Below are 10,057 nucleotides of genomic sequence, written 5' to 3'. Positions count from 1 at the left end.
TTTTTTTTTTTTTTTTTTTGAGATGGAGTCTTGCTGTCTTCCCAGACTGGAGTACAGTGGCACAATCTCAGCTTGCTGCAACCTCTGCTTGGTTAACCAAGTAAAATAACCCTGGGTTCAAGCGATTCCCCTGTCTCAGCCTCCCAAGTAGCTGGGACTACAGGCACATGCCACTACACTCGGCTAATTTTTTTGTATTTTAGTAGAGACAAGGTTTCACCATGTTGGCCAGGATGGTCTCAATCTCCTGACCTCGTGATCCACCCACCTGGGCCTCCCAAAGTGCTGGGATTACAGGCGTGAGCCACTGTGCCTGGCCGATACAGGCATGTTTCAAAGAATTCAAGGACAGGAAGTAGAGCCCAGGATCATGAGAAAGTGGAAGCACTTGATCTGGTTGGCTCATTCTGGTTTCATTGACTACCTTCAACCCAATCAGCTAAAGCTACAAAGTCAAAGTGTAGTACAAACATATCATCTGGGATCTACCCTTGTGGTTGACAAAGTGGGGACAGTTTCCATAGAACAGGGTCTATGGACTAGGCAGACAGCCCCCTAAGTATCTATTATAGAACTTTCTGGAGGTTGACAACATGCCCTTTAAGTGATTCAGTGGCTTTCATTTATGTTTATGGCCCTCTTCTCACAACCCTCCCCAAGTGTGCCAACCAGTATAACAGTTGGCAGCCCCAATCTAGGAACTGGGTGAAATGTTTTCCAGGAAAACAGCAGTGGGACTTAGTTACCTGCAAGGGCCTCTTGCCCCGCTATGAACATGCTAGCTTCGTTCCCTCCTGCACATCTGACCATATCTGGGTATTTGGAGGTGCCAACCAATCAGGAAATCGAAATTGTCTACAAGTCCTGAATCCTGGTAAGTAGCCAAAGCTTATTTTATTTATGTACATACAAATAAATGTTCGTGTGTGTGTGTGTATATATCCAATTATAATTCCAGTACATTTGGATTATACTGATTACCATTTAACTTTGCTGACATCATAGAAAATAGGAATTTTAACTTGTAGCATAATCTGAAAACAACAGAATAAAAACAATTGTTGGTAACACGTACAATTTTTAACTTGTTAAATGTCAAAGCTGGAAGGGACTTCAGAGAACAGCTATGCCAAATGGGCAACTCAGGTTTATCAAGGGGAAAGTGACTTTCCTAAACTCACAAGAGGCCTGGCATGGTAGCTCACGCCTGTAATCCCAGCACTTTGGGAGGCCAAGGCAGGCGGATCACTTGAGGTCAGGAGTTTGAGATCAGCCTGGCCAATATGGTGAAACCCCATCTCTACTAAAAATACAAAAATTAGCTGGGCATGGTGGTGGGCATCTATAATCCCAGCTACTCAGGAGGCTGAGGCAGGAGAATCGCTTGAACCCGGGAGGCGGAGATTGCAATGAGCTGGGATCGTGCCACTGCACTCCAGCCTGGGCGACAGAGTGAGACTCTGTCTCAAAAGAAAAAGGAAAGAAAAATTTAAAAAAATAAAGTCGCAAGAGAGTCAGTGACTGAGCCAGGCTTAGAACCCAAGTCACCTAGATTAGTGGTCCTCCAGTAAGGTCCTCCAAAGGTCCTCCCTGGGGGACGTTTGGCCATATCTGAAAACATTTTGGGTTATCACAACTGGGGGTAGGGTGGGCTACTGGCTTCTAGGGGTAGAGGCCAGATATTGTTGTATGTATATCCTGTCATGCCTAAGACAGCCACCACAGGGAAGAATTATCTGGTCTAAAATGTCAGTAGTGCCAAACTGAAGAAACACTGACCTGGATCCTCTTAGTATGTTTCTTTTAGCCTAAAGTACAAAGTTCCTAACTTGTCTCACTGACAAGACATTTTGTTTGTTTGTTTTGTTTGTTTGTTTGTTTTTCTTTTTCTTTTTTTTTTTTGAGGCGGAGTCTCGCTCTGTCACCCGGACTGGAGTGCAGTGGCCGGATCTCAGCTCACTGCAAGCTCCGCCTCCCGGGTTTACGCCATTCTCCTGCCTCAGCCTCCCAAGTAGCTGGGACTACAGGCGCCCGCCACCTCGCCCGGCTAGTTTTGTATTTTAGTAGAGACGGGGTTTCACCGTGTTAGCCAGGATGGTCTCGATCTCCTGACCTTGTGATCCGCCCGTCTCGGCCTCCCAAAGTGCTGGGACTACAGGCTTGAGCCACCGCGCCCGGCCTGTTTTTGTTTTTCATACCTTCCTGTTTCCATCACTGGCCGTTTTATCACAGAGGAAGCAGTTTGGGAACATCACCACTGACAGGAGGTGGCTAAACCACCTGTGGGGAAGTGGACGTGTCTTTTTGCCTTTTGTTTGTTTTTGTTTTTCTCTTTACAAATATTATTTATGTTCATTGTAAAATACTTGAAAAATACAAATAAGTGGGAAAAGTCATCCACAATCCTATTATATTAAGGCTATTAACAACTTTCTGTCCTTTTTTTTTTTTTTTTTGAGACGGAGTTTCACTCTTTTTGCCCAGGCTGGAATGCAGTGGTGCAATCTCGGCTCACCGCAACCTCCGCCTCCTGGGTTCAGGCGATTCTCCTGCCTCAGCCTCCCAAGTAGCTGGGATTACAGGCATGCGCCACCATGCCTGGCTAATTTTGTATTTTTAGCAGAGATGGGGTTTCTCCATGTTAGCCAGGCTGGTCTCAAATTCTTGATCTCAGGTGATCTGTCCACCTCGGCCTCCCAAAGTGCTGGAATTACAGGTGTGAGCCAATATGCCCGACCCAACTTTCTGTCTTCTTCCTGTCTTTTCTCTGTTTTCACAAGCCTGAGATCATACTATATTTACACATTCATAACTTTTACCTTCTAATTTCATAATGCCAGGAGAAATAGGTGATTTTTTTTGGCTTTAGCAAAAATAATTGATTTGTTATTAATAACAGTGCTTTGTTAATATCATATCATTTGTTTGTTTTGTTTTGGGTTTTTTTATTGTTGTTAACTTTTTTTTTTTTTTTCAAGGCAGGGTCTCACTCTGTTGCCTAGGCTGGGATACAGTGGTTTGATCACAGCTCACTGCAGCCTCCACCACCCAGGCTCAGGTGATCCTCCTAGCTCAGCCTCCCAGGTAGCTGGGACTACAGGCGCTTGCCACCATGCCTAGCTAATTTGTTTGTATTTTTTGTAGAGACAGGGTTTTGCCATGTTGCCCATGCTGGTCTCAAACTCCTGGGCTCAAGCAATTTGCCTGCCTCAGCCTCCCAAAGTGTTGGGATTACAGACATGAGCCACTGCACCTGGCCAATATCATTTTTAATGGCTGTATCATGCTCCATTATATATAAAATACTCCATAATACCATAATTCCTCCATTTATGAACATTTAGTTCCTTTCAGGTTTTTACCATTATAATTAACAAAGCAGTGAACATCTTCATTCAGAAGTCATAGACTGTATTTCAAATTATTTTCTTAGGGTTCCTGCCAAGAAATAAAAAGACTAGGTAAAATATTGTGAACCTTTTCAAGGTTTTTTGTTTTGTTTTGTTTTGTTTTGTTTTTTGTTTTTTTCTGAGACGGAGTCTTGTTCTGCCGCCCAGGCTGGAGTGCAGTGGCCTGATCTCAGCTCACTGCAAGCTCCGCCTCCCGGGTTTTACGCCATTCTCCTGCCTCAGCCTCCTGAGTAGCTGGGACTACAGGCGTCCGCCTCAACGCCCGGCTAGTTTTTTTGTATTTTTTAGTAGAGACGGGTTTCACCGTATTAGCCAGGATGGTCTCGATCTCCTGACCTCGTGATCCGCCCGTCTCGGCCTCCCAAAGTGCTGGGATTACAGGCTTGAGCCACGGCACCCGGCCTTTTCAAGGTTTTGATACACATTACCAAATTGCTCTCCAGAAAGATTTTTCCAGTTTATCCTCTCTCCAACTGTGTTTAACAATGTTTCTTTCATTACTGACCAGCACTGAATTTATCAGTTTTAAACATTGCTAATTTGATAGGCAAAAAAAACTTGTACACAGTTTAAATATGCATTTTGGGCCAGCGCGGTGGCTCACACCTGTAATCCCAGCACTTTGGGAGGCTGAGGTGTGCAGATCACCTGAAGTCAGGAGTTAGAGAGCAGCCTCGCCAACATGGTGAAACCCCTTCACTACTAAAAATACAAAAATTAGCCAGGCATGATAGTGCATGCCTGTAGTCCCAGCTACTGACGTGGGCGAGGCAGGAGGATTGCTTGAACCCAGGAGGCAGAGGTTGCAGTGTGCCGAGATCGTACCACAGCCTGAGCAATGAGTGAGACTCCCTGTCAAAAAAGCATTTTTTGACCTGGACATTTTTCACATGTCAGCCAACTCTTGCTCAGTTCCCTCTATCAGCAATATATTTGGGGTGTTGCCCACCTAATGCATTTGTTGAGTATTGCCCAATAAAAAAATAAAATAAAATAAAATCTATTTGTATAATAGTTGGTCAGAGTTTAGGAACTAGGAGCAAATTTTCTTACGTGTCAAGTATTTAAATTCCTTCAGCACATTTAGACAGTATGTTATCTTTTAATTTGATTTATTTGTTTGGGTATGTATTTCCTGTCGTCCCTCCTCCTCCCTGCCTTCCCTCTATAGAACATAAGTGCTTCAAAGGGAAGAGTTTGTTTATTGTTGAATAGTCAGGGTACAGAACACTGTCAGAAGTAGAGTAGAAACGGCGGGGCATGGTGGCTCATGCCTGTAATCCCAACACTTTGGGAGGATGAGGAGGGCGGATCACAAGGTCAGGAGTTCCAGACCAGCCTGGCCAACATACTGAAACCCTGTCTCTACTAAAAATACAAAAAAAAAAAAAAAAAAAAAAATTAGCTGGGCGTGGTGGCAGGTGCCTGTAGTCCCAGCTACTTGGGAGGCTGAGGCAGGAGAATCGCTTGAACCTGGGAGGTGGAGGTTGCAGTAAGCTGAGATTGCGCCACTGCACTCCAGCCTGGGTGACAGAGTGAGACTCCGTCTCAAAAAAAAAAAAAAAAAAAGAAGAAGAAAGAGATAGACACTTGGCAGACCATTTGGCTAATTGTGAAGCCAATTTGCTTGGAGGAGTAGCAGTATGATGTGGTGGTTAAGGGCACAGATGAGGGTCTCTGCTTTGCTAGGCACTAACTATGACCTTGGACAAGTGTCTTAATCTCTCTCTGCCTCTGTGTTCTGTCACATTGGATAATAATAGTTTCTACCTTGTTAATTTGTCAAGGATTTAAATAAACTCAGTATCTGGCACATAATTAATGCTCAATAATTGTGGTAGTTGGTGTAGTTAAGGTTTGGCAAAGGGAAATCAGTTCTGGAACTCTGGCCTTTTGATTTTCAACAATGGTATCCATTGAAATAAAATACAGTGAGAATTTGGAAAGCTTCTGTCAATGAGAGTGATTTTATTTTATTTTATTTTATTTTATTTTATTTTATTTTATTTTTTTGAGACAGAGTCTTGCTCTGTTGCCGAGGATGGAGTGCAGTGACGCAATCTCAGCTCACTGCATCCTCTGCCTCTCACATTCAAATGATTCTCCAGCCTCACCCTCCCGCGTAGCTGGGATTACAGGCACATGCCACCATGCCAAGCTAATTTTTATATTAAAGAGGGTGGTTTTCTATCATATCCCTTTTCTCTCCTAGAAAATATAATTTGATATCATGCCCAAGAAATATGAAATATGTATTAGTTGCTACCAAGGCAAGTCCCTCAAATGCTCAGGACTCCTTTGTGATTCTTTGTGCTGGTGTTTGACTCGGCAGCAATATGGCCCCAGGGTCTTCTGGGCCTCGAGGTGACATGTATACCTTTCTAGCTCCCTCTAAGGTCCAAAAGCTCTCCAAGATCTGTAGCTATAGAGACAGCTACATTTTGCTTTGCATGTAGGCTGAGACTTTTTCAGTCTCCAGGTCTACGTTTGAGTCCCACACATATTACAGATGTTTCCTGTGGCATTTTATATATTGGATGCAGACCTTTTACAAAAGACAGAATTTCTTGTTGTGTTATGGTAGAGCAAGTATGAGACTAATAGAACTGAGTTCAAACTCCTGCTCTGCTATGCACATATGCTATAACCTTCAGGAAAGGATTTAAATGTGCAGAGCTTCAGTTTCCTCATCTAAAAGTAGAGATACTTCCACTCACTTCCCAGGCTTGAGTGAAGACACCAGGGATGGCGGTGCTTAGGGCAATGATGCTGCCCATTGAGGGTGCTCAATTAATGCATCTGTTTCTATAAAATCCAGGCTTCATCCTTAAAAGAAATAAGTTTCTATACATCTATCTTTGTGGTGAAATTTTATTCTCAAGTCAGAAGAGTGGGAATTACATAGATCTTGGTGTTACTGAAACAGAGTTTAAATTCCAACTAAGCCATTTCTTAGGCATGTCACTTTATCTGTCTGTCTCTCTCTTTCTTTCTCTCTTTCTTTGTCTTACTCTGTCACCCAGGCTAGAGTTGCATTGGTGTGATCTTGGCTCACTGCAGCCTCAACTGCTGCAGGCTCAATTAATCGTCCACCTCAGCCTCTCAGGTAGCTGGGACTATAGGCGTACGCCACCACACCTGACTAATTTTTTTGTAGTTTTTTGTAGAGACAGGGTTTTGCCATGTTGCTCAGGCTGGTCTCAAACTCCTGGGCTCAAGCAATCCACCTGCCCCAGCCTCCTAAAGTGTTGGGATTGCAGGCATGAGCCAACGAGCCTGGCTAGCCACATCACTTTAAAAAAGTGACTTAATCCATCCTTGCTTCAATTTTCTTATCTGTAAAATAGGGAAATTAATATTTATTTAGCATTTACTGTTTAGTAGGGACTATTATTACTGCTACTGAAATGTAATAGTATTGTCTACTTTTTTTTTCATTTCTTTTTTTTTTTTTTCGAGATATGGTCTTACTCTTTTACCCAGGCTAGAGTGCAATAGCACGATCATAGTTCATTGCAGCCTCAAAGTCCTGGGCTCAAGCAATCCTCCTGCCTTGGCCTCCCAAAGTGCTAGGGTTACAGGCCTTACAACCACGGTGCTCAGCTTAATATTTTTTAACATTTAATTTATTTTATTTTATTATTATTATTTTTTAAGATGAAGTCTCACTTTGTCAACCAGGTTGGAGTGCAGTGGCATGATCTCAGGTCACTGCAACCTCTGCCTCCTGGTTCAAGCAATTCTCCTGCCTCAGCCTCCTGAGTAGCTGGGCTTACAGGTCCCCACCACCACACCTGGCTAATTTTTTTTTTTTTTTTTTTTTTTTAGTAGAGATGGGATTTCACCATGTTGGCCAGGCTGGTCTCAAACTCCTAACCTCAAGTGATCCACCCACCTTGGTCTCCCAAAGTGCTGGGATTACAAACGTGAGCCACCGCACCTGGCTGATTTTTTGTAGAGACAAGATATTGCTTTGTTTCCCAGTCTAGCTGCAAACTCCTGGGCTCAAGAAATCCTCCTACCTTGACTTCCCAAACTGCTGAGATTACAGGTATTAGCTACTGCACATGGCCTGCCTGTGTTCTTTTTTTTTTTTTTTGAGACGGAGTCTCGCTCTGTCGCCCAGGCTGGAGTGCAGTGGCCGGATCTCAGCTCACTGCAAGCTCCGCCTCCCAGGTTCACGCCATTCTCCTGCCTCCGCCTCCCAAGTAGCTGGGACTACAGGCGCCCGCCTCGTCGCCCGGCTAGTTTTTTGTATTCTTTAGTAGAGACGGGGTTTCACCGAATTAGCCAGGATGGTCTCGATCTCCTGACCTCGTGATCCACCCGTCTCGGCCTCCCAAAGTGCTGGGATTACAGGCTTGAGCCACCGCGCCCGGCCACCTGTGTTCTTTTATTGGCCACATTTTCTGGGAAATTTGGCATACTTGGACTCTGGCATCTAGTGGGAATGAATTTTAGCAGATATTAGGGGGAGCAATAGTGAGCAAAGTGGAAGAGGGTTCAGAGAGGATATCTGAAGGCCTCCAAAAACAAATTGACCTTTTTTGCGGGGGGGGGATTAAGCCTTGCTCTGTCACCCCAGCTGGAGTGCAGTGGTGCAATCTCAGCTCACTGCAACCTCCGCCTCCTGGGTTCAAGTGATTCTCCTGCCTCAACCTCCTGTGGAGCTGGGATTACAGGTCCCCACTACCATGCCTGGCTAGTTTTTTAGATTTTTAGTAGAGATGGGGTTTCACCCGATGTTGGCCAGGCTGGTCTCGAACTCCTGACCTCAAGTGATCCGCCTGCCCTGGCCTCCCAAAGTGCTGGGATTACAGGCAAGAGCCACTGCACCCAGCCTGACCCCATTCTTTTACTTACGGCTTTTAAATCTTGGGGATTTTGGACTGTCTTGGCAAATCCTAAGTATCATCTTCATTCTTCCTTGATGTTTGTGAGTATGAGATCCCTGCCCGAAACTATGCTGTCCCCACTTGGGATTGGAGTTTGAAAACTGACTTCACTCAGCCCCAGAGTCAAGGTCAGAAGCCCCTCAACCTTGGTATTTTAAGTGCCTGCATTCTCTCTGGCCCAGAAACCAGGATGTGGACCACGCCAGAAGTGACCAGCCCCCCACCATCCCCAAGAACATTCCACACATCATCGGCAGCCATTGGAAACCAGCTATATGTCTTTGGGGGCGGAGAGAGAGGTGCCCAGCCTGTGCAGGACACGAAGCTGCACGTATTTGACGCAAGTATGGACTGGTGGGCACCTTGGGGCTGGTCAGGGCCATCCCAGTCTACAAATTACCTAATATAGGAAGCGGAAGTTAAAAAAGAAAAGCCTGGCCGGGCGCGGTGGCTCAAGCCTGTAATCCCAGCACTTTGGGAGGCCGAGACGGGCGGATCACGAGGTCAGGAGATCGAGACCATCCTGACGAACATGGTGAAACCCCATCTCTACTAAAAAATACAAAAAACTAGCCGGGCGAGGTGGCGGGCACCTGTAGTCGCAGCTACTCGGGAGGCTGAGGCAGGAGAATGGCGTAAACCTGGGAGACGGAGCTTGCAGTGAGCCGAGATCCAGCCACTGCACTGCAGCCTGGGCGACAGAGCGAGACTCCATCTCAAAAAAAAAAAAAAAAAAAAAAAAAGCCTCACTGTTTCACTTCTAGACTTCTTTGTTATATCTCTTACCTGGTATCTTTTTCCCACAGCAAAATTGGCATTTAAAAAGGGATAATGAGGCCTGGTGCGGTGGCTCACACCTGAATCCCAGAGCTTTGGGAGGCTGAGGCAAGTGGATCACTTAAGGTCAGGAGTTCGAGAACAGCCTGGCCAACATACCTTGTCTCTACTAAAAATTAAAAAAGTATCCGGGCATGATGGCACACACCTGTAATCCCAGTTACTGAGGAGGCTGAGGCAGGAGAATCACTTAAACCCAGGAGGAGGAGGTTTCAGTGAGCCAAGATGGGGCCACTGCACTCAGCCTGGGTAACAGAGCAATACTCTGTCTCAAAAAAATAAAAAAAAAAAAAAAATAAAAAAATAAATAAATAAGACTAAAAAGATAGGCCAGGCATGGTGGCTCATGCCTGTAATCCCAGCACTTTGGGACGCCGTGGCGGGAGGATCACCTGAGATCAGGAGTTCGAAACCAGCCTAGCCATCATGGCAAAACCCCGTCTCTACTAAAAATAGAAAAACTGTCTGGGTGCAGTGGTGGGTGCCTGTAATCCCAGCTACTTGGGAGGCTGAGTCAAGAGAATCACTTGAACTCGGGAGGCGGAGATGGCAGTGAACCAAGATTGCGCCACTGCACTCCAGCCTGGGTGACAGAGCGAGACTCTGTCTCAAAAAAAAAAAAAAAAAAAAAAAAAAAAGAGATAATTCTATATGTTACATTTGTATCCTGAATTTTTCACTTAAGTATTGTTCCATGCAATCAGAAAGTCTTCACCAACATTTTGAAATTATTATTATTATATAAATATAAATATTAGAGTCAGGGTCTCACTGCATTGCCAAGGCTGGTCTCAAACTCCTAGCCTCAAGTGATCCTTCAGCTTTAGTCCCTCAAAGTGCTGGGATTAAAGGCATTGAGCCACACCACCTGGCCTTCACCATCATATTTTTTTTTTTTTTTTTTTTTTTTTTTTT

At 44.8% G+C, this 10,057-nt stretch overlaps 1 protein-coding gene across 2 annotated transcripts in view; it reads left to right on the top strand.

The window, feature by feature from the left end:
- RABEPK (Rab9 effector protein with kelch motifs) overlaps nucleotides 1-10,057 on the top strand; it is a 32,210-nt gene that overhangs the window by 10,921 nt on the left and 11,232 nt on the right. The window contains exons 4-5 of one of the 2 annotated variants that reach the window (XM_017874753.1): nucleotides 722-874; nucleotides 8,488-8,649. In XM_017874753.1, the coding sequence (XP_017730242.1) occupies nucleotides 722-874; nucleotides 8,488-8,649 (315 nt within the window). The remainder of the gene's footprint in view (nucleotides 1-721; nucleotides 875-8,487; nucleotides 8,650-10,057) is intronic. The other variant, XM_017874754.1, reaches the window with a different exon arrangement.

The sequence above is a fragment of the Rhinopithecus bieti genome, unplaced genomic scaffold, assembly GCF_001698545.2.
Source record: "Rhinopithecus bieti isolate Rb0 unplaced genomic scaffold, ASM169854v2 scaffold_7967, whole genome shotgun sequence".
NCBI classification, from domain to species: Eukaryota; Metazoa; Chordata; class Mammalia; order Primates; family Cercopithecidae; genus Rhinopithecus; species Rhinopithecus bieti.
This window is presented reverse-complemented; position numbering and strand designations above follow the sequence as displayed.